General features: G+C 47.8%; 8 protein-coding genes across 8 annotated transcripts; 5 read left to right on the forward strand and 3 right to left on the reverse strand.

Moving 5' to 3' along the window:
* Nucleotides 1–1,264: 1,264 nt before the first annotated feature.
* On the reverse strand, nucleotides 1,265–7,282 carry PAAG_05482 (meiotically up-regulated gene 62 protein; the record flags this gene model as incomplete). The annotated part of the gene is made up of 6 exons (XM_002792707.2): nucleotides 1,265–2,108; nucleotides 2,172–2,775; nucleotides 2,843–3,052; nucleotides 3,127–6,953; nucleotides 7,140–7,162; nucleotides 7,223–7,282. The coding sequence occupies 6 exons, from the start codon at nucleotides 7,280–7,282 to the stop codon at nucleotides 1,265–1,267; spliced, it is 5,568 nt and encodes a 1,855-aa protein (XP_002792753.2).
* A 1,929-nt stretch (nucleotides 7,283–9,211) lies between these two features.
* Nucleotides 9,212–11,264, forward strand: PAAG_05483 (ser/Thr protein phosphatase family protein; the record flags this gene model as incomplete). Its single annotated transcript, XM_002792708.1, has 2 exons — nucleotides 9,212–9,506; nucleotides 9,574–11,264. 2 exons carry the CDS (start codon nucleotides 9,212–9,214, stop codon nucleotides 11,262–11,264), a joined length of 1,986 nt encoding a protein of 661 aa, XP_002792754.1.
* A 431-nt stretch (nucleotides 11,265–11,695) lies between these two features.
* On the forward strand, nucleotides 11,696–12,686 carry PAAG_05484 (40S ribosomal protein S5; the record flags this gene model as incomplete). Its single annotated transcript, XM_002792709.2, has 3 exons — nucleotides 11,696–11,838; nucleotides 12,095–12,278; nucleotides 12,369–12,686. The coding sequence occupies 3 exons, from the start codon at nucleotides 11,696–11,698 to the stop codon at nucleotides 12,684–12,686; spliced, it is 645 nt and encodes a 214-aa protein (XP_002792755.1).
* A 653-nt stretch (nucleotides 12,687–13,339) lies between these two features.
* On the forward strand, nucleotides 13,340–15,881 carry PAAG_05485 (SDA1 domain containing protein; the record flags this gene model as incomplete). The annotated part of the gene is made up of 3 exons (XM_015845587.1): nucleotides 13,340–13,386; nucleotides 13,602–13,889; nucleotides 13,991–15,881. The coding sequence occupies 3 exons, from the start codon at nucleotides 13,340–13,342 to the stop codon at nucleotides 15,879–15,881; spliced, it is 2,226 nt and encodes a 741-aa protein (XP_015699813.1).
* A 500-nt stretch (nucleotides 15,882–16,381) lies between these two features.
* PAAG_05486 (FluG domain-containing protein) lies at nucleotides 16,382–20,283 on the forward strand (the record flags this gene model as incomplete). Its single annotated transcript, XM_015845588.1, has 9 exons — nucleotides 16,382–16,587; nucleotides 16,643–16,850; nucleotides 16,904–16,966; nucleotides 17,037–17,245; nucleotides 17,296–17,660; nucleotides 17,725–18,682; nucleotides 18,971–19,089; nucleotides 19,322–19,401; nucleotides 19,453–20,283. The coding sequence occupies 9 exons, from the start codon at nucleotides 16,382–16,384 to the stop codon at nucleotides 20,281–20,283; spliced, it is 3,039 nt and encodes a 1,012-aa protein (XP_015699814.1).
* A 707-nt stretch (nucleotides 20,284–20,990) lies between these two features.
* On the reverse strand, nucleotides 20,991–21,965 carry PAAG_05487 (hypothetical protein; the record flags this gene model as incomplete). The annotated part of the gene is made up of 1 exon (XM_002792712.1): nucleotides 20,991–21,965. One exon carries the CDS (start codon nucleotides 21,963–21,965, stop codon nucleotides 20,991–20,993), a length of 975 nt encoding a protein of 324 aa, XP_002792758.1.
* A 474-nt stretch (nucleotides 21,966–22,439) lies between these two features.
* On the forward strand, nucleotides 22,440–23,973 carry PAAG_05488 (hypothetical protein; the record flags this gene model as incomplete). The annotated part of the gene is made up of 4 exons (XM_002792713.1): nucleotides 22,440–22,706; nucleotides 22,762–23,244; nucleotides 23,458–23,519; nucleotides 23,820–23,973. 4 exons carry the CDS (start codon nucleotides 22,440–22,442, stop codon nucleotides 23,971–23,973), a joined length of 966 nt encoding a protein of 321 aa, XP_002792759.1.
* Nucleotides 23,974–24,240: 267 nt separating this feature from the next.
* On the reverse strand, nucleotides 24,241–27,106 carry PAAG_05489 (hypothetical protein; the record flags this gene model as incomplete). Its single annotated transcript, XM_015845589.1, has 4 exons — nucleotides 24,241–24,736; nucleotides 25,245–25,852; nucleotides 26,074–26,569; nucleotides 26,607–27,106. 4 exons carry the CDS (start codon nucleotides 27,104–27,106, stop codon nucleotides 24,241–24,243), a joined length of 2,100 nt encoding a protein of 699 aa, XP_015699815.1.
* Between the last annotated feature and the right edge of the window lie 141 nt (nucleotides 27,107–27,247).

Genomic DNA, 27,247 nt, shown 5'->3' on the forward strand with positions numbered 1-27,247 from the left:
TCAATTTTGAAACTTTATATATATATACAAGTGGGTTGGTGGGAGCTAAAACTGCATTAGCAATATGATGAAAGAAGGAAAAAGGGAAACGAAATAGAGGACTTCATTTTATTGCTCATTTTAGTAACGTTTTCTGGTTGGAAAATTCGTGATGCTCTCTTGTCCGTTGTACAGAGGGCCGTGAGCAGTTTCTTTTCACTCATAGAAAGGGGGAAATAATTTGGGATTCCATAACAATTTAACGAGGAGAATATAATATGACAGCAACGGCAGAACCGGACTTAGCAGGTTTTTATTGGCACGGGTATATACATACATAATCCATCCTATTGAGGATGTTACATAGTCAAAAAAAAATAAATTCTCACGAGTGTGATAGAATGTCATAAAAAAGGTATAAAAAAAGCAGGGATACTATTATAAAATGTCTCCAAGGCAAGCCTCAGATTCCATCATCACCTCATCATGATGTCATTCGAAAAGGAACCCGCATAAAATATGTCAATCACATCATCTATAGAACATAAAATACCATACTATATCGCGAACATTTGCACAGTATGTATATGCAGCAAGCAGCTGAACAAACGGGTGTATAAAACTAAACATGCACATAATCGTTGCAAGCGGGGATATATCTGGGATAAAAAAGAGGTGAAAAAGACGAAGCCATATAAACAAGAGCGGAAAAAGCATGACTTTCAAGTAAATAAAATATATAACAAAAACTGGTTTCCTCGTCACAAAATGAAATGTCATAAAATCCGATCCAGCCCACCCATTAAAGTAAAAAATCCCAAATTATCCAGAGCCCAGCGCTCCCTTCCCCTCACAACTCAAAAAGCCCATGAAATTGACATGAACAAATTTACCTCCGGCCAGGGTTCTGATACACGAGCGCGTTCTCGGTCCAGTTATTAATCATGTATCCTCTTGTGGTTGTTGATATGGTCGTTGTTGGCATTTGCGCGTTGGGATTGCGGTGGTCACTGCTCTCATCCGTACGCGTACGATTGAGGTTGACCAGGAGAATAGAGGGACAAACAGAACCAGAACCAGGGATGTGCTGTGGGTGCTGACAATACGGATTGGACGAGACGAAGCTATATCTCGCCTGATGCCTGGCCAGCGAACTGACGCGGGTGTTTGGGGTGGGGGATTGACTTAGCGCTATAACTATGAGTATTATCGCGAGGGATGACGTCCTAACGTCCAAAAATAGGATGGGGCTATAAGCATTATTCTGGCGTTGATGCCCTTGGTATTAACCTTGATCTTGACCTTGAGTGTTAGACGAGAAGAAGGAGTCGTAATCGAAATCGTAGTCTAGTTGTGGTTTGTCATTAACATTGTCAGTGTTATTGTTACTGTCGTTGGAATTATCGACGCCTCCGACGAGCGCCAGTGGACGGGGAGCGGGGCTGGAGTGCTGATTGGTGTTATCATCATTGTCAGACTCTTCTGGGTTCACGATTGCCAGACGAGTAGGCTTTTCCATGGGCTCGTCATCGTCTTCATAATCGTCGAAGTCATTTTTGGATCTATCGCCAAATGAGAGACGGTAGTCAAAGTCTGTGGGGTTGTAGTTTTTGATGCTCTCCTCGTCATTCTCACGAAATGATGCTGCTTGTGGAGAAAGGCTTGGCGCAACAGCTGGGAGGGTAAAGGAATTAACCCGTTCTGTCGGAGTTGTTTGCTCTACCGGGGCTGCAGGTTCCTGTTGACGTTGTGGGGTATGACTTTCAAGATCTGATTGTGGAGTAGGATGACGGCTTCCAACTTCCGTGGTGCTGGGGACTTTGGAAGTTGTTCTGGTGCGTTCAGGGAGGTCAATGAGATGACTATCAAAGCCCTCGCCATCACGAATATTAAACTGAGCTATGGTCTGCATTTTTCGAGTCACCCATGATGCCAAGATCTTCCCACGTTGTTTCTCCCCTAGACGGGAGCGGGGGAAGTCGCCTCGCGGTACAAATGCGATGATATCTGCGACAACTTGGTGCTCGTTGAGAATTGCATTCAAGATCACGGGTACAAGAGAAGCTAAGTACGCTTTTCGAGTGACTTCAATGAGAGTTACCACAAGACCACCAGCTTGGAATACCGCGCTTATGGAAAGTCAGTAGGTGAAATACAGGAAATCTAGCAAGGGAATAATAAAGAGAGCTCACCTTCCACCAGGGACAACATTTCTGTGACATTTTTCTATCGTTGTCTCAATATCCACAGGGAAATGGTTGAGACCATTGATTTCAAAAGTCTCTCCAATACCCCCAAGAACAAACAAAACTTGCATCTCCACCGGCTGACCACCAGGGCCAATTGGTCGAGTAACCGTATGCAAGAAACCCAAGTCACCAGTGCGAACATAGACAGCAGAAGGATCTCCATCGACAGTCCTTCCCCTGAACCGCTCCAGATCAAACTCTTGCTTCGTTCCGTAGAATGCTTTTGCGCAGGCTTCAGACTGTACCCAGATTTCACCATACTCGCCCACATGCGCAAGGCAACAGGTCTCGGGGTTGACAATGGCAATCTGCGTGCTTACAGGCACCATCCCAGAGTCTTGAACCCGCAGCGAGTGTGGTTCAGAGTCAGGATCGACAGGATAAATCAGTCCCTGTCGAAGGTACTTGGTATCCAGCCAAAGTTCGATAGGCTCGATGCACATGTAGGAGCGGGAGACGATCATGGGATTAAGGACATGCGAGTAGATTGTATTGATGGCTGTTCGGTCGAGCCCTGCCGCAGCAAAATGCAATCGAATCTTCTGGTCTAATGAAGTGGTTAGTTTATAAAAGTTATTAGTCAAGATTCAAGAGAGGGAAAGCATAATACGCACATATGTCAGCCCTAGGTCTACCTTCAGATGCAATCATTAAATTCTTCAATTCATGCAACTGGAACCCTTTCCCGGCAATGCTACCCATGGCGTAATCCAGCATCTGACTAGTGGCATAGGTATCCTTAATCTTGTATCTCGCCAAAGCAAGGAAAAGTGAGACAGGATTGGTGGCAAAATCAAGCGGGGAGAAGAGATATGTTGGGGCGCCTATATATCACATCGTCAAATTATTTTCAATTTGCTGTTGCGATGATAGTTGAAACGTTTTAAAGAGCACTCACCAACGTAGCACCCCATCAAGCAAGTGTGAATGAACCCGAGCCCGATCGTACTACGCACACTGCCCAATACCGGACGTGTACTAGTCATTTGGCAAGTTTCTTTTTGCACCTTGCACATTCCCATAATCGTGTCATGGCCGATCTGGACGGACATTCTGCGTTGATCCGGAGTCCAATACGTCCAAACCATTGCTGGCCTACCAGAATCAAGCCATTCCTTTTTCATTGTCAAGCCAAGATGGCGGCAGCCATGCGATTGTTTAGGGGGTTTCCCTGTGTTAAAGGCGGGAGGGATATTGATACGAAGAACATGAGCTGATTGTTTAATGTGCTGTGCAATCGATTTCACCTTCAGCAAATCGTTGACATCGTGGTTAACAAGAATTGCTCGTACACGAAAATCGGCGATCAAATGAAGGAACGCTGGAGCATCTTCCGAGAGTCGGTTTTGGTCAATTGGGGCCATTGGCAACCCAATTACTCCAAGGCAAAAACAGGCATGGACTGCAAAAACGAACTCCTCAGAATGCGTATACATGAGAATCACATGGTCCCCAGGTTTGAGCTTGACCTTATTTTTCAGGTACATAGCCACTGCAGCAACTTTGGAATCGAACTTTTTCCATGTAATTCCTTTGCTCTCTTTCCCACGCCCATCAATCGAGCAATAGGCAAGCTCCTCAGTCTGTCGAGACACTCGCCATTGCAAGAGATCAACGATGCTAGTAAAATTGTTCAAGGGGGTGGAGGTTCGGTCATCCATCACAACGTCTCGATAGTCAACACCTGAGTATTGTTTGTCTTGCATTACCAGCGCACCAAGTCGTGCAGCCGATGACATGGGCGACCAAATTCCTCCAACAGGGTCAACCCCGATGGGCAGATTCAAAACAGACCGTTCAACGCCAAACTTCACGTGCACACATGGTAATGACCCGTTATCAAACTCCTTCCGGCATAACATATTTCCGATTTCCTGTCGCCCGTTCTTCGTAACTCGTGGTAGCGTGTTTGGAGCAGTTATCATTATGCAGAAGACCCGAAGATGGTGTTCTTGATATAGGATCTCGGCACATCGCTCGGCAAGGGAGTCCAAAAGTGCTATGTCAAGTTGTCGTGGTGGTCCACCCGACGTCGTCGGTGCTGTCGACGCAGCATAAGACTCCAAAAGAACAACAGGCAAATGCTCATCGTTGACGAACACGTCGAAGGCCGAGCAGTCATGAATTTTAGGTACGTTCTTCATGATACTGATAATCAAGTGCTGAACGAAGAAATAGCGGTGCTCTGTGGACTTCGCACCATTCTCCACCCACTCTACCTTCTGACGCAAACGGTCTTCATACAGACCAAGGACGAATATTTTGCCCTCAATGATACATCCCAGAAGTCCCGTACGGAGAAATTCAGGTTCAACAATCACTGGAGTGGGACTCCCGCCTTGAAATCGGTATGGTCGAGCATGGAATATCGCTTCAGTATGTTTTGGTAATGCCCAAAAGCCGCCTGAGAGTGAAGGAGAGTCGACCCAAATCTCGCCAATGATATTCGGCGTACATAGCAATCCAGTCTCAGGGTCGACAATAGCCAAGGTAGCATCTGGAAGAGGATATCCAAAGGCGCCAACCCGGACGGTATTGGGCATAGTTTCGGCCTGTTTCCTTGCCTCTTCTCCCATCGCTAGCACAACAACCTCATTATTTTTAAGCGCCTCTTTGTCAAGGAGAACCTGATTCAACTCAACTCTATTGCTTTTAGATTGTTTTTGGGTTGGGACGGCAGTTCCACCAATCAAACTACTTCCAAACCCAGTCTTAACGCTCTCAACCTTCTCTTCCTTTTTTGTTTCAGCTGACTCAACCTGTGGAGCAGGGTCCATTTCATGTGTGAGGGGACATCCCATACGCTCTTCACCACCAAGCCAATCACGAACGCTAATAACCATGCCACCATGCTCAGGTAGACATAACATGGGAGCAACTAGCTCTCTAGCACGTGGATTGCGAAGAGGACGCAGCCATCTGTCAGCCAGAATCTCATGGAATTCAGGGTCAACGGTAAGAGCATCAATGAGACAGAGTTTAAGACTGGAGAAATTTGGTTCCGATCCCTTTTTGAAGTTTCTGGTTGCCATGGGATCTTGCTGGTAATTGTAGACAGCACGTTTCAACCCTGGATAGTCCGCCGAGATGAGTGTAGCCCTATATTTTGTAATCAAACTGGCGTAGAGACCAGGGGTTTCAACTGCCAGAGCCTCCAGCCAGACAGTTGTATGGCCACCATACACCGTAAACAAAACCCCAAGAATCATACCAATACTCTGTCTGGGATCCAAATAGCTAAATAGGGTTTCGCCATGCGGTCTTGCTTGCCGGGTATTACCGCCAGGGTTGGAGGAAGACACTATAGCACTAAGACAGGTCATCTGGTGCATGATTGTCCGGTGGCTCATCACAACGCCCCGCAGGTCACCAGTAGGTGCCCTGGAAAATTCAATGTAGGCCAAATCCGGGACAACGAGTGCAGGAATATCCTCTTTCTTTTTGGGATGGTAACTTCCAAACTCATTAGTCTTCCACCATTCCACCCCTCTGGGCCAATTGAGCTTTTGAGTTGTAAGGTCCCTCTGGAAAGTTTTCAGATTGTTCTCGGTCGTCAAGGCGAGATGAGCCTGGGTGGATGTAAGAATAACGTTGAGGCTAGCGTAGTCTTCAAGGTTGTTGATGGGAACAGCTACAACTCCTGCAGTGAAACAGCCTAGGATCGCAACGGCAAATTCAATAATCTCAGTGTCTCGGTATATGAGCGCTACCCGATCCCCTCGATACAAGCTGCTTTTATCACGGATGACTTGCGCAACCTTTTCCGCCCGACTCCCCAGCTTCTCCCATGTAATTGACGCTATTTCTTTTCCGCGCTGATCCAATACCCAGTAAGCGGGCTGTTTGGGATGAGTCCGTGCGCGATGCCTCAGGACTGCGGGTAAGTTATCGAACTTCGACATGGACATGCTGGGATCGTGAGGATCGTGAACGTCAAAGGGTATATCTCGAGGTTCGAGGGGTAACAGATGATCGACGTCCATTCCCTGTGGTAAATCGGCCGTGTTCATCAAGGGCGGAGCCATGTTGGCGATTGGTGAAAATGGTTCAGTTTGGGTTGAGTACCGTTGGAAGGACCCTCCATAGCTATTTCGACTGTCCTCCATTTGCTGACCAGCGAAATCTGAGAAAAAGGCCTGTTGTGAGTCTAGCATCGTAGACTGTCGCATATGACCACCATTACCACCTGGTGGGCTATATGTACTGGTGCGGGGTTCCCCGTAGCTAGGCTGATCGGCTGGATTAAATGCGTAGTTATGACTCGTTAGAGTACCAGATCGAGAGGTGTCATAATTATTCCCTGATGGTGCTTGGCCTCGAGGAAGAAAAAGCGAATCATTCGATGCTGAAGACGGGTTCCGCTCGACCCCAAACGAAAGGCCCAATTCTCTCTCCCGAATCTGTGCCAGCTGATTTCCAGCTTGCATTTGATAGTGAGCATCAGCCATAGCATTCATTCCAGCCATCTGGTCACCCTTTACGCGTTCCTGTTCTCCGCCAATGAAATTTGCAGACAGTGATTCGGATTGTTGACGTTCATCTGACAAAGTCGAGCTGGCCGGACGACTGCCCTGCGATGACGTTGCAGGAGAGTATAAACCAAGATGGGAAGCCCGACGGTTCGCCGCATTTCCTGGATTAGCAATTCTGAGGCCTCTGTCTGTGGGGTCGCCGTTGTTCGTAGATAGGTAATGGGATAGAATCAGGGTACGACGCTTTTCGTATCTTGATGAATGTTAATCGTGGGCTAACAAGAAAAAGATCTCTCCATTGTTTGTTCCATTTTGGGGGCTAGCCACAAGAAAACAGGGCCTGCAGCAGCGGCTTTGAGATCCGACACCACGCGAATCGCGTTGCGGAGCCGGTAAAAAAGGAACGGGTCAGAAGAGAAATGAAAGGAAACTTGCTTACCCTTTTTGAGTGATCTCACCGTCCTAAACGGAACGAGGATGTCAGCAATTAATTGAGGGGCATTTTGAAGAAGAACTACTCACATCGAACTCCTGGTCTAGCTGGCGCAAGGCGACCTGCAGCTCTGGGTTATCCTCAGCCATGGTCGTTGGGGTGGGTGGATAGTTAACGCGGTTAGAAGCAATTATGATAACGAGGGGATAAGAGATTGGGCATAGCAGGATGATAGTTTCAGGGCACTGGTCCCGATGTGCCAGGTTAAAAAGGAACACGTCAGTCTATGAGCGCCGGGAGTAGAAGACCGGTCGGTTTGTGTCAGGAACAAGAAGTTTTGACTCCAGAAGTCGTCTCTCGTCTTAACAAAAATCTTGGAGGAGGCTGAGACGGCGGCCCGCGCACAAACGTTTTTGCGGGGAAATTATCAAGAACAAGAACTAGAACAACCAACTGTTTTAACCGCCGTGGGGAAGACACGAAAAGTTACGGAGTAAATATCTTGCTGAATAGTTGCGGAAGATGAGTCAATGAGTTGCTGCGAGATATTTAGTTCTTCTGGCCCGAAACTAACGTAACTAACTAGGCAGATGTCTCAACTTGTGCTCCGCCGCCACTGCAATCTGATTGTTAGTTATCAGGTATAATATAACTGCCCAGTTATTCTGATCAATATATACCCTGGCTCATGACAACGTCAAAGTTAGCGGTTATCGGGTTTATATTTCAGCTCTCTTCATTGTCATCATATATTTGGACAATGACGTCGACTCACTCCATCAGCCACCAACGCTACTCAGGCTGGTGCATAGTCAAGTCGATCCTGAAATCAGAGACTCCCTGGATTCAATAGAACAGTCAATTTACGTTTACCAGGAGTGTCGAGCTCACTTCCACCAACCAGGCCAGCAAGGACATTTCTCATTTCTATAATAAATCCAATTGACATTCTCTGGCAAACCGCATTAAACACGGAACCTGTCGAAGCAGAAATGCTGTTTCAAATACTCAGTTAAGAAGAAGGGAGCCTTAACCCATAGCCCCAACAATTTTGGTTTCCAAGATTGTGTTGACATACGCGAAAAGAAGAAATGATCTCTCTCTTGCAATTTATATAAACAGCTTCTTCCGTGCGGAGTACTAGAACTCAATGAACGCTCCCTGGATTCGAGTTGGTAGAGCTGCTGTCCCAACTATGTATTTGTATGCAAGATATTTCCGTGTCAACCACAACGTCCAATGGACGAAATGCAAAGGGTGAAAACGGTCAAATCCATTATATCTACAAACCAAATAAATCAAGCAAATGTATCATCTTGTTATTGCGCCACCTACGCGAATGTGTGCTGTTGTATATGACAGGTTCGAACTGAACAGTCGATTACTCTTTATCCGCAAACTCAAGTGCCATCAGAACAGCTTATCCAGGTAATGGACTATACCAACGACAGTAATGTCGACTATCCATCAATTTCAATGCCGTCGTTGAACCAGCCAAAGACGGTTGAGGAAGAAAAAATAGTAATAATAATGAATACAAATGCATGTCATTTGAAGTTACTCGGAGACACTAGCACTTATACCATGGAAGCAAAAAAATATCCGCGGATCCTCCGCCCAACGACCTCCTTGTTTAGTGAGCCACGGGGTAGTTACAGGGGACAGACAGATAAAAGTTCCCAACAGATTGTTGTACTGTCGATCGCAGCGAATAGCAAACAGCCATTCAGACATGCTTCAGCGCAATTAATAACCCCTACACGAGCTACACATCCATGGCACCCCGAACCCATGATGGAAGAGGATGCTTGTTCCAGAAGTTATGTGCAGATAGTATTAAAAGATCAACCTGCCGCAACAATAATAATCACCAGGTTACTTCCCTCATCCTCCTCAGCGGCGTGCAATATCTGACGCGGGACCCTATTCACCTGCTCCTGCTCTGCTCTGAGGACAGGAAAAAGAAAGAAAAGAACACAACCATATCTTTCTTCTTAGCACAAGTCTATCATTCTGTTAGGAGATCACCTGCGCAAATGTTTTTGCTCCCCCTATTCTTCCACTGTCTGCTCGCATGCATGGCACCGTCAATATACGCGTGCGACTCTTGCTATGGCCCCTCAGACTACACGAGCCACAAGAGATTGGTGCGTCGCATGCAGCCAGAAGCACCGAACGCAACGACGAAGCCTAAGGGTCCACTTGAATGGGGACAGATCAATTTCCTCCACACGACCGACACGCACGGCTGGCTAGCAGGCCATATTAAGGAAGAGAACTATGGAGCCGATTGGGGAGATTATGTCTCCTTCGTCAAACATATGCGCAAAAGGGCGAATGAGTTGAATGTTGATTTGTTGCTGATTGATACCGGTGCGCCTGCCTTCCCATATAATAATCCATGTTTCTCCTCGTGGTCTGAACTGGGTCTTTTTTCTAGGTGACTTGCATGATGGCAATGGATTGGGCGACACTACAAAACCCAATGGCATATATACAAACGAAGTATTTAGCACGATCGATTACGATTTGCTGACTGTTGGGAACCATGAGCTCTATGTCACTGAAGTGGCTTATGAGACCTTTGCAAATTTCTCAAAGTTTTACGGGAAGAGGTACCTAACCAGCAACGTTCAAATCCTCAACGATGCCACGGGAGAATTCGAAGATATGGGAAATAAGTTCCGCCACTTCACCACTGACCACGGACTCTATATCATGTCCTTTGGCGTTCTGTTCGACTTCAAAGGGAATTCGAACGTGTCCAAGATTACCAAAGCCAAAGACATGATCAAGGAACAGTGGTTTATCGACGCTGTCAAGCTTGAACCCATTGATTTATTTGTGGTAATTGGACATAATCCTGTTAGATCAACTGAACCCAGCAGTACGTTATCAGAAGTCCAAAAGGCCATTCGAGATCTGCGACCAGAAGTACCAATACAGATATTCGGAGGTCATGCACATGTTCGGGACTTTGTTGTCTGGGATATGAAATCAACTGGTCTTGCATCGGGCAAATATTGTGAAACCGTCGGGTGGCTCTCCATGTCTGGAATCAAATCATCAACTTTTAAGGGGAGTGAGAAACCGCGTGGCGTTCCCAACCCCTCTAGGAAGGCTATTGCAAACGAAACGGCATCCACTAGGACGCCTCAATCATGTGACAAAGCAAGAGATAAGGACATAATGTATTCTCGTAGGTATCTGGATTGGAATCGCCTCACATTTGCATTCCATGCCGTTGGGTCACAAGATCCCAAGCTTGATTCTAAGCTTGGGAAATGGGTGACAGGGGATATCACGGAATTCCGCAAGGCTCAAAACCTATCAGTTGTTATTGCATGTGTTCCTCAAACATACTGCGTGACTTGCAAGCCATTTGGAGATGATGGAAATATCTTCACCCTGGCTAAGAAAGCTTTAGCTGCAACTGTCATCAACCAATCGCGGGCGAATATACCACGCTTGATTCTTATGAACACGGGCAACATCCGATATGATCTCGTCAAGGGCCCGTTTACATTGGATGACTCGTATACAGTCAGCCCGTACCAAAACACATTCCAGTTCATCGCAGACGTGCCCTATTTGCAGGCGAAGGAGATACTAGGTATCTTGAATGCTGGGCCATACCAGAGGAGGAGCAGTCTAAGTGTAGACACCTTCTCCAATTCAATCCTTGTAGGGAAGAGCGGTTCCTGCGAGGATCCCCCATTAATAACATCGATGCAAGGGAAGCGAGACCTTCTTAAACCACGGTCCATCACTCGCCATCCACGGGACTCCACAACAAACAACCCTGGCTATACCACGACTGATGACTTCGGAACAGACGGTGATGACACGCCTCACTCGAAGATCCCGCACTTCAAGCAACCCATTGATGTTCAGGCAAAGGCGGCGTTCCCTTCTAATAGAAGTGACCCGGAGAAAGTTGATTTAATATTTGTGGACTTCATTGCGGAGCGCTTTGTGCTGCCTGCATTGGCTAAGGTGGGTGGTAATTATACGATGGTTGACGTGCAGTATTATATGCCGAAGGAGTTCACCACCAATACGTATTTGCGGAAGTATGCAGAGATGGAATGGCAAACGGGGATGCCTAATTGTCCTGTTGGCGGCGAGTAATGAGGAATGTATCTATATAGAGAATAGATACCTAGGTAGCGACGTATATACCTAATGAAGCACACAAAAGACAGTCTTTCCTAGTTGTTCGTCAATCTAGATTGTGGTTGAGTCCGTGGATCCGCTTGTCAAAAGTTGGGTTGAAAAGGTTGGACACCAAGCACGTACACGTGACACACCTAATCCATCCCAACGTTACGCCCCTCTGATTGGCTGAAAGCATTCAACTGCCCTAAACCTCCCACAAAGCTGACTAAACCCTCGCTTAGCGAAGCCGCACCTCAAATTACAACACACCGCAGCAACACTTCCAGAGAGAACGACGACACACGCCGAACGACGACGACGAGGACGACCACGATTCCCAGCCGTCTATCTTCTCCTTCCCCTTCTCTCGACCAGGTTGTTAAACGGCGTCCACACACGAAAACATGTCCGACACCGGGGAAGTCGAGGTCGAAAGCCGCATGGGCTACCCAGTCCTGCCTAAAGACGTTGCCTCAGAAATCGGCACCATCAAGCTTTTCAACAAATGGAGCTATGAGGATATTGAGATTCGGGATATGTCTCTGACGTATGTGTTTTCTAAATCTTCATTTGCATGTGGTTTTGTTGCCCTTGAGATTCGAAGATGTGGCTCGCAGGATATGATAAAGGGAAAATAGGAGATTGGATGGGACCACCAATTGCAGAGGCGAGGGGAAAGTGAGCAGGGAATTGTTGAAGTGCTATAGGCTGCGGATAGGGGGGAGGGAATTGATTGCGAGGATAGATTTACACAATATTATATTACAGATATACTGACATGTGGATGATTCTCAACCTATTAGCGACTACATTCAAATCCGTCAGCCCGTCTACATCTCCCACTCTGCCGGACGATATGCCGTCAAGCGGTTCCGAAAGGCCCAATGCCCAATCATTGAGCGTCTCACCAACTCCCTGATGATGAACGGCCGCAACAACGGAAAGAAGCTCATGGCCGTCCGCATCGTTGCTCACACTTTCGAGATCGTACGTACCTACGTTATACCTCGAGTTTTTTACAACTTGAGTGGAATTCAGTGAAAAGAGCCATCGATCTAACTCGTTTTTCCTCCATAGATCCACATCATGACCGACCAAAACCCCATTCAAGTCGCTGTCGACGCCATTGTCAACTGCGGCCCACGAGAAGACAGCACCCGAATTGGCTCCGCCGGTACCGTCCGTCGCCAGGCCGTTGACGTCTCCCCCCTCCGCCGTGTTAACCAGGCCATCGCCCTCTTGACCATTGGTGCCCGTGAGGCCTCTTTCCGCAACGTCAAGAGCATTGCTGAGTGCCTTGCTGAAGAGCTGATCAACGCCGCCAAGGGCAGCTCGAACTCGTACGCTATCAAGAAGAAGGACGAGCTGGAGCGTGTGGCCAAGAGTAATCGGTAAACGTGATATTGGGGAGTTGTTGGGTTGTGTGCGCATGTGTGTTTTGTATGTCTGTGCATGCTCTCTTTTTTCCTACCATCTGCGGTGTTCGGTGGATTGGTTTTTCACATTCATCTGCGACACTAAAAAATGAAAGACTCTATTTATTATGTGGACGGGGTTTATTTTGAAGAATAACGATAAATCCACACAGACGGGCCAGTTTTTCTTCTTCTACGTAGTTGAATGCAATTATGAAGAAATTTCTTCTCTTGTTTAATTTTTCAATCCGTGAATAGTTGAAAAGCGTAGCTACATGCATACAACGTCCACACCACGTTATGCTTCTCTTTTCTCCCTTTATGTATGTCACAAGCGTCGGAGCAATGTAATTTGCTTCACATAATCTTATAATGTCCCACGTAGTCTGTGCAATCATCCGTAGTGAAATTTTTTTTTTTTTTATTCATAAGCTTAATTTTTGTTGCCCGCGGTCACATTCCTCGTCTTTAGCAGCTCCGCAATGTCTGGGCATTCATTGACGCTGGCTAAAATAAAAAAGAAGTTTACAGACGGGTTGAACCAACCACCATGAGAAAATCTAAACAAGTGCAACTGCAACGTCAAAGAGTTCTTCTTATCCCGCAAACTTACACGCAAAGAAATCTCCAGCCATGGGGAAGCGCAAATTGGGAGCCTTGGAAAAGGTGGATGCTGACCTGTAAGGATTTTAAAAACCTTTTAAATCATCTCATCCTATGTTTTCGTGAGAGCATCAAGCTGATTCCGGCAAACAATTATTCCAGAACAAATCTGCAGCATAAAATCCGACGAGATCCGAAGTACTTTTCCAATACCCGTCCCCACTACATGTTAAACCAAGTTCACCCAGTGATTCGTTCACTGCAAACCTTCTAACGACCCTCGCGTCCACAGGTCCTACATCGAAGATTTCCGCAGTCAACACTACCAATATGAGAGCCACCGGGAGATATTCTTGGCGGCGCCATCATCAGCGACGGACACGGGGATAATTTCACTGCGCGAGCTGATTGACTTTATCGCCCATGTGGCAGATTGCTACAGTGATATTACGAAGAATTTCCCGAATGAGTTAATTGAGATATTGTTGCAGCATCATGCTGTGCTTGAGAGAGATTTGCGCGAGAAGATTGTGGGTAGTTTGGTGTTGTTGAGGAAGAAAGAGATTATTGATTCTGCTACGTATGGTTTTATTTATTCTCATTCCTTGAATTCTGAATTCGTGAGTGCGGATTTGGATTTTTATGTCTGTATTGAATGCTAACTGATGCGATCGACTACAGACTCCTGCAGACTCTCTTCCCGGTCCTTATTTCCACTCCAAGCAAGACGCTCCGGGCATTCATATTCCAAAAGATCATCTCTGATCTTCGCACTTCAAATTCAAAGACTATCAACCATAAACTAAACAGAACCATCCAAACAGTCCTCTACAACCTCGTCACATCCGATAGGACATCCATAAAAGCTCTATGGGCCATCAAAATTACAAGAGAGTTATGGAAACGGCAAATATGGACCGATGCCAAGGCAGTGGAGATCATGAAAGAGGCCTCGTTGGCAGATAATGAGAAAGTGGCTGTTGGTGGGGTACGCTTCTTCCTTGCTGGTGACAAGGAGAGAGATGAGCTAGAGGATGAGAGCAGCGACGAAGAGATACCTGATATATCACGAGTACGCCACCAGCTTGCGATCAATAAAAAGACCAAGAAGAAGTCACGTCAGGTGGAGAAAGCTATTATAACGGCGAAGAAAAAGGAGAAGAAGAATAATCAGCCGCATCCGCTTAATTTCTCCGCGTTCCATCTGTTACACGACCCGCAGGGTTTTGCGGAGACACTCTTCTCGAAACATCTGCAAAATACCAAGTCCAAGTTGAATCTCGAACAGAAGTTGCTTGTTCTGCAGCTGGTGTCGCGGCTTGTGGGGCTGCATAAACTTACGATGATTCAGCTATACTCATACTTCCTCAAGTACCTAACACCAAAGCAACCGTCTGTCACTTCATTTTTGGCTTCGCTAGCTCAATCATCGCATTCTCTCGTACCTCCTGATGCCCTTGAGCCACTTGTTCAGAAAATTGCGAATGAGTTCGTCTCTGAAGCTGCAGCCGCAGAAATTGCGTCGGCTGGGTTGAATGCAATTAGAGAGATTTGTGTGCGGCAGCCACTTGCCATGAGCGACACTTTGCTGCAAGACTTGGTCATGTACCGAAAAAGTAAAGATAAAGGAGTCATGATGGCCGCTAAAGGGCTATTAAGTCTCTATCGAGAAGTTGGTGCTGAGCTATTGAAAAAGAGGGATCGTGGAAAAATTGCAACTATCGAACTGAAGGCTGGAGAGCGAAAGAATATCCGCTTTGGGGCAGAAGAGACTGGGGAGATCGAAGGTATTGAGTTGCTGGAGCAGTGGAAAGAAGAGGAACGGCAGAAGAGGCGACGGGAGAAGGGACTGCCGTCTGATGGGGAAAGTGGAAACGAGGAAGATGACGAAGAAGACGATTGGGGCGCTTGGGATGTGGAGGATGATGAGGACAGTGATGATTCTGGTGGTTGGATTGACGTTCAGAGCGACGCAGAGATCGAGATTAGCGATTCTGAAGACGACGGGCCCACAGCCAAGAAACCCAAAATCGCAGTTGATGCTGAATCACGAGCAACGACAGAAGATGCACATCAAGAAAAGGAAAAGGAAAAGAAACGATCAAGTCTGGCAACAACTCGTATCCTAACACCAGCGGATCTTGCAAAACTCGCTGAACTCCGCGCCAAAGAGAGCGTCACATCCCTCCTCCCACAACATAAAACTCAGCGACAGAAGCAGGCTGCTTCAAACCCAGCCAGGCATTCGGATGATCCTCTCACAGCCGCTGAGATTGAAGGGCTTGCTCTGCTCTCTGAGGCCAGGGCGACGCGGGCGGAGAAAATTGCACGGATGAACGAGCTCAAGACGGACAGGGCTGAGCATAAGAGCAAGGCTGCGAAGAAGAAGGAGAGGAAAGAGACACAGGGGAAAAGTACGACGAACAAGGAGAAGGCGAGGAGGAAGAATTTCATCATGACGCTGGGGAAGGCGAAGAGTAAAGGGAAGAGGAGTCTGGTGGAGACGCGGAATGTATTGAGGGCGCATCATGACCGGCAGAAGAGAGGGGGGAGAAGGGGGAATGCTGGGTGAAGGATGCAGATGTTTGTAGAAAATGGAAAAAGGGAAGGCGAGAGAATGATACAGAGCGGTAGGAATTGACATTTCTTCAAGATTTTGAGAAATACCCTCTATAGTCTGTAAGATGGGGGCGCGGCCACTCAGAGCATCCCATTTTCGACGCTGTTTTAAGCCCATTCCTGGGCACGTGACGCGAAACCTACGCCGCTTTTATTTCAATAACACGCCTCATGTCTCCCGTCAACAACCATTTTCCACATGCATACCTCAGAGACAGCGATAGTCGGGATGTCGTATCTACAAGCTATTGATGCTCGGCATCGTTGTAGGATGGTGATGCTCTGCTCCTCACAATGTATAAATTCAATGTCTTCTGGTCCTTCGAAGCATTTCCTTAGTTCACTCTCGGTGAATACTGTCTCTACTGTCGTCACACACAGTTATTTACACTGCTCTTTTTCAGTCTCCTTGTGCTGGTTACTCTCTCTGCTTCCTCCTATTATCCGAATGACATGTTTTCCCGATGGACTTGCTTATGGAAGCCCTCCAAACCTGCCAAGGAGAGCCGACGTGCCGGGAAGAAGATAGTCGAGGAGCTCACCCCAGATGAATACCGCGCGAGAGATACCGTCAGATTGGCTCGATTCCAGGTCACAGGCAAGAAATATGCTGATGCCACAGTTATTGCCATCAATCGTGTTCAGCGCTTCTGGGATCGGTGAGCCTCATGCATATCGGATCCATGGTGGAATCTGCTGACATCTCTTGTGAAGACACTGTTCATTTATGGGGGTCGACGCCCACTCTCACCTTTCCGCATGTGTGGACAAGAACTTCCGAGTCTATGCTGATTGGAGATTGAAAAATTTCAACATCACCAAACAGAGTACGATTTGGGTCGAATGGAAATTCCTTCGACTGCTCTTTAAGAGGGAGACAGGTCGAAAGGTGGATGAATTGGTGGGCAAATTAATCAGCGAGGTAGATTCCCAGCCCAAAACATCAGTCTCCCCTTTTCTAATTCTCCGTATTAGTTCATCCTAGGTCCTCTGACCGATGAGTACGATTTGGACCTGTCGATTGATTACAAACCGGTAGTGAGTGTGGAAGACCTTGTGGCCATGTTTGGATACAGCATCCGTTACCCATGAACGATATACCGTGCAGAATCCACTGCTCATGTTGTTTATCACCTACACCTCAACGCGGCCCGGAGCACTCATCGAGAGTGGTTGTCTCCGCGGTTCCAATGATGCCCTCTGCTATAAGGATATTGTGTTGCGTGTGATTCCCAATCCAGATCAGCCGGACCGGCATGTACTTGTGATGGAAGTATCTCTTATGTTCATGAAGGGGAAGCGGAACAAGTCACAACCGTGAGCTCTACCTGTCTGGCATTTTATCTTCAAAAAACTCACTTGGACAGGACAACCTATATTTTCCACGAACGGGACGACAACCTCGCGCTTTGTCCTGTCTCCCACTTCCTTGCCCTGGCGCTGGCTGATGACGCATTCGACGCAAGAGGCATCAACTCGGTTGAAGATGTGCTCCGCATTCGGGTTATGGCGCCCCGTAACAGCCTGCATCTAAAATGGAAACCCCACATGCTCAATATCCCCGTGTTCCGTCGAGCCGTACACACCGCAGAGGGGATTCGGATCTCTCCAGATAAAGCTCTGCCCTATGACACATTCAACCAGTATCTCCAACGCCTGGGACGCAATGCAGGATTCGAGCACAAGTTGACACCGTATTGTATCAGGCGAGGAACCGCCAACGCGGTTGACAGTGAGTATTATTATCGGCATCTCCACACTTACATCCAACGGCGTTCTGATGTTTCCATGCCCAGCTGTTGCAACTACCAGTGAGCGTAACCAGGTCATGGGCCATTCCAGAGCGGATATCTTCGAGCGCTACTATATATCAGTAAAAGTCAAGCGGGATGTGCAGTCCGCCTACCTTGGCTGTCCTGCCCGAGAGTCCATCATCCAGGCCGTTGGAAGGTTCAGCCTCACACGCGATCCTCGTGCTCCGAAGGAACTTAGCAATGAGCAGAAGGAGGCAATCGAGCGGGATCCTCAGCTCGTCAAGCTGTGTGACCGGCAGCGTTCTTTGCGCAAACTTATCGAGAGAAAGCACGGTTCAGTCCCAAAATCCAAAGGCACGGCGCTGCATCGCGAGTACACAGAGCTTGGGGATACCATCAGGGCCGAGAAACAGACCCTCCACCGCGAGGCGTTCGAGGAAATGAGGCAGGAGTTCTTCGCAACGATCGACACGGTCGAGATCGAGAGGCAACTTCTAGGATTGTCTATTAGCGAGGAGCTCAAGATGGACGATGAGGACAAGGTCCAATTTGTATTCGAGGAGCGAGCGCAGCTCGCTCGGAATCTCTTCCGCTCGTCAGACTGTCGAACCGAAGACCAGCACGAGCTTTACGTCCGCCGAGTGCAAACAAGCCAGGATTGGGCTTCACTCTGCAGCCTACGCGAGGGGCCGCGCAAGCGGAGAGTCTCATCTGCCGACTCTGGAGTCGATATTACGTTCGACGGCATCATCGACGCGGACACCTTTCCCATCTCATGTCCGGGTACTCAGTGTCTCTTCTGTCTCGGAGATAGCCAGCTGCCACACTCCGCGTGGATTTACTCATTTTCACGACCCGACCACCTTCGAAGACATGTCCAAAATTGCCACCTCCGCTACCTTGACCCCGATGCTCTGCTCTGGTGCCCTCACCCGTCGTGCCCGGATGCGCTGGATGGCGTTGAAGATTTTCAGGGGCACGCGCTCATAGTCCACAACGTGTACGCGTGACCGATCGCGTCTCTATCTCGTCTGCTTGATTGGAGTTTCTTGTAGCGAAGAAAAACCGTCATTAAGAAATTAACATAGAAACCCATCTATAGGTATATAGTTGATATGAGTCGCTAGACATTCTTCGACCCCGAACGGTTAGGCCATAACGGCATGCACAGAACAGGATCTAAGGGGTTAGTGGAACTTTGGTTAATGTAGGAGCTGGACATGAACGCAAGTTTGATGTCTTTCTTGTACTGTACAGTAGGAAATATTACTGTAATTGCTTTTAATAGACGGACCGCAGGCTTCCGCCAATCCTCGTTAGTCTTCCCCAATCCAAAGCTTAGCTTCTGCCACCCAGAACCCTCCCGTTCAGTGGCAAGCGATGTCCCGTGCAGTCAGCCTGCCACGGGTATATATATCTTCTGCTTGCGCACGCACTTCCACACAACCTTTCCCTTCTATTCTTTTTCATTCTCACCACACATCCTGGGAAACCGTTCCTTCACACTGTCCCTTCTTCCTCATTTCTTGACTCACACACCTGGATATCCTTCGCGAACGCTGTCTCCAGCACCATCCATCCTTTCCATCCACCCCAGATCTCCTTAGCGGACGTCTCTTCGCTTTGGTCTCTTGAACAGTCTTTCGAGCGCACCACTGCCTTATCGCTCCTCTTCTCTCCCTTTGCAGATTCTTGCTTCGGACGGACAGACCTCTACAGGTAAGGATATCCTAGGTACTACATCAGATAAGTTCACTGATCGGATTGTAGATGGGTGGCCTAGCAGAGCTAAGTGCTGAGGTCGTCCGATTGATTGCGCAACATTCAGACTCTGAAAAGGACATTTACTCCTTTGCTCTGGTATCAAGGACTTTTTACCACTGGACAGTCGATCTCCTCTATAAGCTCAATTCCAGTCAAAACGAAGGCTTGGCGCTTCTGTGGGCCTGTAGGAATGGACAGCAAAGCACAGCACGGCTTTCATTAACACACTCACTCCAGGGTGAGAGGGAAGCGGTCCGTCGAAAGCGCAGCCGATCTGCTCTTCTGTTAGCCTGCGAGAATGGACACGCAAAACTGGTCGAGCTTCTATTCCAAAAGAGATCAGCTGATTTTACGTTTGAGACTCCTGGTACAGCACCTCTACTCGCTGGCGGAAATGGTCATCGGGATGCAATGCAAGCTTTGCTTCAGAATGGAGCCGACATCGATTTCACAGACGCCGATGGTGACACACCGCTCATTAAAGCTGCTTCGAAGGGACATGACAATGTGGCCAGGACCTTGCTCTGCAAAGGAGCAAACCCGGACTTTCAAAACTACTGGGGAGGCACAGCTCTTCTAACCGCTGCCAGGTTTGGACATGTGCGATTTGTCCATGTTCTGCTTGAGAAGGGGGTGGAACTGGATCATATGGTTGGCGGTGGTGCTGCCCTTAACTGGGCCGCCGCGGAAGGACACAAAGATGTAGTTAGCGCTCTGCTCCAGAAAGGTGCAAGGACTGACCTTGTTGATGAATTGGGCGATACAGCCATCGATCGGGCTAAGTGGCACGGGCATGTGGAGGTGGCCAAGATGATTACTGATCATGGGAATTGCTAGGATTTTGTTTGCCCTTCGAGTGATCCACTTCTGAGTAGAAGATCGAGGCTCGTGATTTCATCCGCCGCGACATCTGGCTTAGGGAAGATCCCAGCTTGGAGAGGATGCTGGCGACCGAAGCCCCTAGAATCTCGAAGAAGAGGTCACTGCGAGATGATGCCGCACCCAATTAGAGCTAGTAGCTTTATTTTTGGCTGCAAACCTGTCTTTTGCTCTTGCAGCACCCATCCAGATAGCTCCTCATATGCCGATGAAAAGCAGCGTCTTACATCGCGGCAGGCATCCTCCCGTCATTCATATCTGGTTGCCGGCTCGGCTCACTGTTTAACACTCGGGTTAAGAATAGCCTGCCTACACAGAGAATATAATTTGGATATTGAACAGAAGCTTACATTCAGATTCCCAAATGGATTTCTAGCTAGATTTCTAGAGTGCGCAAGGAAATTATTTTCCCACTCCCCCATACCCATCCTCTGGGAAGCTGTGTTATTTTTATTCCAAAACGCGTTGGCGCAATTCTAATTTCATTATACAACGACGAATATTTGATGAGACAAAACAAAGTGATGGATTTGTACGAAAAACACCTCAAACCCCCCGTTGAAAGGAAAAGATATGGCCTCCCACGTGAGACTTGCTGAAGTGCGTTAGGATGTGGCTAGCACGCAGGATAAAGAAAATGCAGAGTGAGCAAACAGCAGCAATTGTCATCGGCAGTATGTGTCCCGCATTTCCGGTGTGATCGTTGCGGCAGTGTGAGCATACTCGGCTTCGATCCAGGGCTGCCAATCCCAATCAATCCAGTCATTAAATTGCATTGCCATAGTCTTATCCCACCGTAGAAGAGGTGAAATATAGCGACCGAGGAACAGGTTTGATTCGATAGCAAGTGGATCGTCTCTTCTGCGACCGAAAAGAGCGCCAGCAAAGTCAAGGAAAAGAAGATCTCGTCTCGGATCAAAGCCGGGCTTCTCCACCATGATGACATTTCTAGGGCTTAGATCCGTGAGTAAGATATCTTGCTCGTACAGTCGACTTTCGAAGTCAATCACTGATTTCATGATCTCTTGGCGAGCAAGGCGAGAAAAATTTTCTGGATTGGCTTGTTGCATTGATATCCCTGGTATATACTCCATCAGGATAAGTCGAACGGTGCGCATTTCAGACCTGTCAACAGGAATATTCAATGAATAAGACCCGTAGAACCTAGGTACTCGCCCCCCGTGCGACTTGGATAGGACATCGTAAGCATGAGCCTCGTGGGTATAATGCTTGTCCACGCAAAGAAAAGGATTAATAAATCCCTCCTCATCGCTGAAATAAAGAGGGTCGTATATTTTGGCAACCAATTTTTTATTTGATTGGAAGCATCGAGGATCAGGTCTAACTTCGAGAACCTGCACAGTGAAGACTTGAGCATTGCAGCCGTCTCCCACTCTCAGTAAATCAAGAACCTTCAAGTTGACGGTGCGCGGTTCCATGTTTCCTGGTAATGGAGGATGTCGCAGGCACCGTTCGACTGGGCGAAGCTGTCTGCTTTCCGCCCTACCAGCTTGAAAGTTACGGCAACAATCTTTGGTCACGGGTGTCGGAGGTGGAGGAATGTGTGATTGGATGCTGAATACCCAGCCCTCGACATAAGGGACTGGGGGTTTCGGAAGGTCGGTGGACGGAGGATCCATGAGGTGTTTGTGTGCTTTGATAGAAACGGTGATCTTCAATAGGTACTAGCTTTTCTTTCTCTCGAGGCGGATAGGGGCAGAGGAGGGACCCTTGTGGATAAGTAGTGGGCGGATGGTGGAAAGCAAAGCTGTCGGACTTTCTGATTTTCCGGACGCGCCCTGTGCAACGGGGCTGGCGAAATAAAGATCCCCAAAAATCAATTTTTGGGCCACTAAGCGCCATTAGTTGTGATCACCATTTCAGCCTTGCTGATCGAAGGATACACCAATCCAACTGTGTCTGTAAGCGCCGCTACCCATTCTCCTCCAATGCATTTTCTATATTTAGATATTTCAATTAAGGCAAAGCGACATATAAAGTCGGATGTCTATTAAGATAAGTCAAGAAAACGAGAAACGCAAAGCTACACATGCATATCACTCTTCCAGCTGCCCCAAAACTGCCCCTTGTTATTGTTCAATTCCACAAGAGCCATGGCTTTAACGATTTTCCAGTCTTTCGATCGCAAATTGCCAAATGGATCGGATATCGAGTTTACGTTCAGAGGCTCTTATCGAGAATTCAAATCCAGTGTCCAGTCCACGGTCGAGATCGATGCGACACCTGTCTTCATCAAAGAAGATATTTCGGTTTTTCAGACGATCGCAGAAAGATATTTTCCCCCTACGGTGCCCTTCAGTCCGCTCCAAGCTAGCCTGCCCGTGCTGGAAAAAACGCATCGACTGGACACTGAGGCTGATGTTTTTACGGATTTCTATACTGCAATTCATCCACCCTGTGAACGTAGCTCTTCAGGAGATACGTCCCGCTAGCACCAAGTTTGTCTGCGGAACCGAGTCATACGGTGGACCTAAAAGCCGCTTCGATGTACAGTGGTCCCTTTATTCTGATCAAGGAGAGCTGTTGGAGATTCTTGCTGTCCTCGAGGTCAAAAATACCCACACTATACGTCGAGAAGACTTTGCGCCTGCCGAAGCCACCGAGCAGAACCTGGAGGCACAAAGGAGCAGGGCCGCCAATAGAGGCCCATATTTTACGCTGCTTGAGGAGAATGCGGTTTGGCTCTCAAAACAAGCCGGGAAATACTCGGAACACTGCGCCAGTGTTGCGGTGTTTGACTGGACCGCTATGTTTATCTTCAATTACCTTCACGAACAATCCACCAGAGGCGGGGCGGTGAGAGGCACTTACTTTGATGAATCTGGCCCTACCAAGGGCATGACATTCCGCCGTCTCCTTTTCGCATTCGTGGCTCGGGCACTGAAAAGGTACGAAGCTGTGAGTATGCGGAGCTAGTCTCCCGGTGATTCTGTGTGCTGACAATGTCCGTCCTTCCAATATTTTTTTTAAATGATTAGTTTTGTTGAATTCTTCTTTTGGGTAATAACGGCTCGAGGACTCAAATGATTGTTAATTTATAGACATTCTTAAGAGAAAGTCTAATCCAATATAATCTATTACTGTATGCACTTTTCACTTTATTCAATCCAGACACTCCAAGATAGGAACATGACTGCCGAGAAGGCATCTCCATCTTTGTTAAACGCCCAAGTGTATGTTATTAGCGAGAAGTACGGCATACCCGGTTTAAAAGAACTTGCACAGAGGAAGTTTCGCACGCTGTTGGGACACTTAGTCATGTCCCCATATGTTTTTTTGACGCACTGTTTTTTGACCGGCACCACCATTTTGACTCAAAACACTATTTTGGCTCGCTCCCCGTTTTGGCTCCGACCCCTTTTTAGCTCGCACCTCTTTTTAGCTCATCCCATCCCAGTACGAACATACATCTCAAATGCCACTCCAACGTAGGCAACGTTTTCGCACATCTGACTATGATTACCTAAACGTAGGATTATCAGAATGATATACCTAGCCCTGGCTAACGCTCATCGCACAATGGATTCCCCAGCGGATGGCTGTAAGCATGTCGTACTCGAGGACGAAGGCCTCTGGCCTTCCTCACGAGTGTTTAGTGGGACCTCATCGGTACGGTGGAATTTGTAGATAGTGCGGAGGGTCTCTTGCTGCATGCACTACTGGTAGATGTGGCCTCGAAATGCAAAGCTTGCCTGCCAAATACAGGGGTGTAGCTGGGCCAATTCTTGGGAAGCAAGAGCGGAACACCTATATTGCAATCAGTCAATCAATCAATTATTTGTGATCAATATAGGCACAAGCCTTGTAAAAATCGCCTAGCACGCGCCTAACCTCAGTGCATGCCTTCTCGCGCTTTCTTCCTAGACCCTTCTTTCACAGAGATATTTGAAAATATTAAAGAATCATTTCATCGAGAAGAGACTGAAACAGAAGTATAGTTAATTGACCACAATTAGCGCCAATAGCAAGTGAAGTCCCATGTATAGCAACCACACCAGGCCTCAAGTCAAAGGGGATGTATAAACTTCGCAAGTTGTTTTTAGTTATCCATTGATTTGACTTATCCACTGAGTAGGTGAGTGTGTTAGAGGCCACACTCTGGACAATATTGGGGTGGCCCTCAAGCGTATGCTGCAGCTCGCCGGTGGCCGTCTCCCACACTCGGACCGTGTGATCATAGGACCCGGACACGATCTTGTAGCCATCGGGCGAGAAGGCCACACTCTCAACCCAGCCGGAGTGGCCCTCGAGCGTCTGCTGCAGTTTGCCGGTGGCTGTCTCCCACACTCGGACCGTGCCATCATGGGACCCAGACACGATCTTGCAGGGGCATGACTGGGAACCTGGAAACGTTTCGGCAAGGAGCATGTGCTTATCGAAATGCTCGAGACTGGGCAAAGGAAAAGAGGGACGAATTTATAAGGACAACAAATGAAAGGCACTTAGAGGCTCAATCTCAACTTCTCCATTCTACCTCTCAGTGCCAGATAGCTTCCGAGGCAGCCCTTACCTTGGACGGCTCTGATGTATCGACATTATCTGACGAAACAGAGTACCAAGACGCGCAATGGAGCTTCGCGGATACAACCGAAGAAGGCGGAAGAGACTCTCATATTCTTAGCAGACATGGTGCTGTACCCTTGGCACTAGACTGACTGGTTAGGTAAGTTAGATCCACTTCACTCAGATACTTTCCGGGTCACTGAGATTTGCTTTGGTTGGGATGGCGCTCCTCCGCGGTTAATTATTCCGCATAGTCAGCCTTGTCCAATTATCCAGCGCCACGTATAACCCCTGCTTTATCACTTGGGACTAAATACATAATTGCTTGGGTCATTTTTGAGCACACTGCACTAAAAATGCCAAGAAACCAACAACACCCTCCTCCGAGCTCAAACTTGTAAATGGGTGACTCATGAAAGGATACAGGGATGGATAGCGAACTTGAGGTCGCTCGGCGTATCGCAGGTATATTGTCAAGGTGGCAGGCTACAACGCATGTTGCATGAAATGATTGGTTCGCAGCGAACAAGGTCGAGTCAGTATCAAGCACCGCGCACAAGAATCGAGCACGACCGCTTTTTGCTCCTGAAAGCATGTCAGAGGACCCGGTGCGGAGCCAATGTGCTCCTCTACCGGCCGGCACTTCTTCTCCTCCGGAGAGAGACAGGCGCGATCCTCCTGCTTGATCTTCTTCTTGGGGGGGAAGAATCCTCGTGGGAAGCGTCCTCAGGCAGCATCGTTCGCTTCGGTCGTCCTCGCAGGGGACCCACCTTCGAGGAAGTCGTCTCACCGCCTCCACCCCCTCATTGCGTCGCCGCCACTCGTCTTCCAGAGCATCCGAGGTGGGCCAAATCAGAAGCTTCACCAGGAGATGGATCTGTGCCGGTGGCAGCTCGAATTCCGTCCGTTTCATGGGTAGGTGGGCAGGGAGAGTGGCTGTCAAGATGGGGGATGTCACGCACTTGGAACGTGGGTTTGATTTATAATGAGGTGCCGTGATCCTCTACAGTTGTCCAAAAATGAAGGTGGCACCACTGGGCCTCCCTCTTCACATATCCTGTTAAAAAAATGATATCACATAAACCATAGGGAGTTGGGCAAAACGCATGCATCGATATTCAAGCCACCGCCATCTGCTTATTTGTTCTTCTTGGTTTAGTCGATAAAAAAGGGCACGTCGGAATTCTAGGAGCCGGAGAACGGCAAAGGTGCGGGGAAACACACTGAAGATGCGGACGGACGTGGAGGCGATGATATAGGCGGTATTTTTGGAAGCCAAATCGACCGCATGTGTTCCGTTATGGATGCTCTCGTGAATTCATAACAGTGCTCAAGCCAAGTTTGCCAGTCCCAGTCAATCCATTCATGAAAATTCGCATGACGGCCCCAACCCTGATCCCAGCGCAGCAATGGGGATATGGGAACACCAGGAAGGTATTTGGCTTTCCACTCGGCAGGGCTGTTTGAAGGAGTTCGACCAATCCCGCAATATCCAAAGTCAATGAGTACCACACGCCGATGAGCGCTATCCAGCACAAGAACATTCCTCGGGTGTATATCTCTATGTAATATATAATGAGCATACAGCATAGATTCTGCATCGACAATTGCCTTCAAAATATTTTGACGCTCTGACCGCGCATGGTTGGTTGGATTGAGACGTTGCATTGAGATACCGGGTACTTTTTCGATAAGGATTAACCGGATAGATCGCGAAGTTCTTTTTATTCGGAATTGGCAGTTCAAGTGTAAAGGACCCATAATATTTTGGAATGACAGTTCCTTCAAGTGGATAAAGCAGTCGGTAGGCTGCGGTTTCATGAGAGTATGCTAGGTCCGTATAGCGAAAAGGATCCACATCATCTTGCTCATGGTCAAAGTAAAGGGGATCGTAGAGCTTAGCGACTAGATACTTATCAGTTGGTATCGAGTCTGATATATCTGGAGTCTTATCGACCATGTGGACGGTAACAAGTTGAGCACTGTGTTGGTCTCCTATTCTGACAGGTCCAACAACCTTTAGTCGAATAGTGCCCTTTCCAGTCAATCCAGGCAATGGAGGATGAAATATACAACGATCCACAGGATGCATACTTTCCCTTTCCCGATGCCCCTCATAAGATAGGACGACCTCACCTGTTGCGGGAGCAGGTGGAGTATGAGGGTGGATGCAAAACTCTTGCCCAGGAAAGTAAGGTAATGGTGGCTTGGACTTGTTGTATCTAGCACAGTAGGAAGCACTCAGTTGATAAGTCATGGCTGCAAGATTGGAAATTTGGAAAATTAGAAAGGTCTGTTGTGGACATCAAAATGAAATGAACAGCTCGCTCGCACTTAAAATGTATTTCAGCCCCGCTAGTCATGGACTAACCGGATTGGGGTACTAGACAGAGCTGGC

This window comes from Paracoccidioides lutzii (assembly GCF_000150705.2).
Source record: "Paracoccidioides lutzii Pb01 unplaced genomic scaffold supercont2.14, whole genome shotgun sequence".
Classification (NCBI taxonomy): domain Eukaryota; kingdom Fungi; phylum Ascomycota; class Eurotiomycetes; order Onygenales; family Ajellomycetaceae; genus Paracoccidioides; species Paracoccidioides lutzii.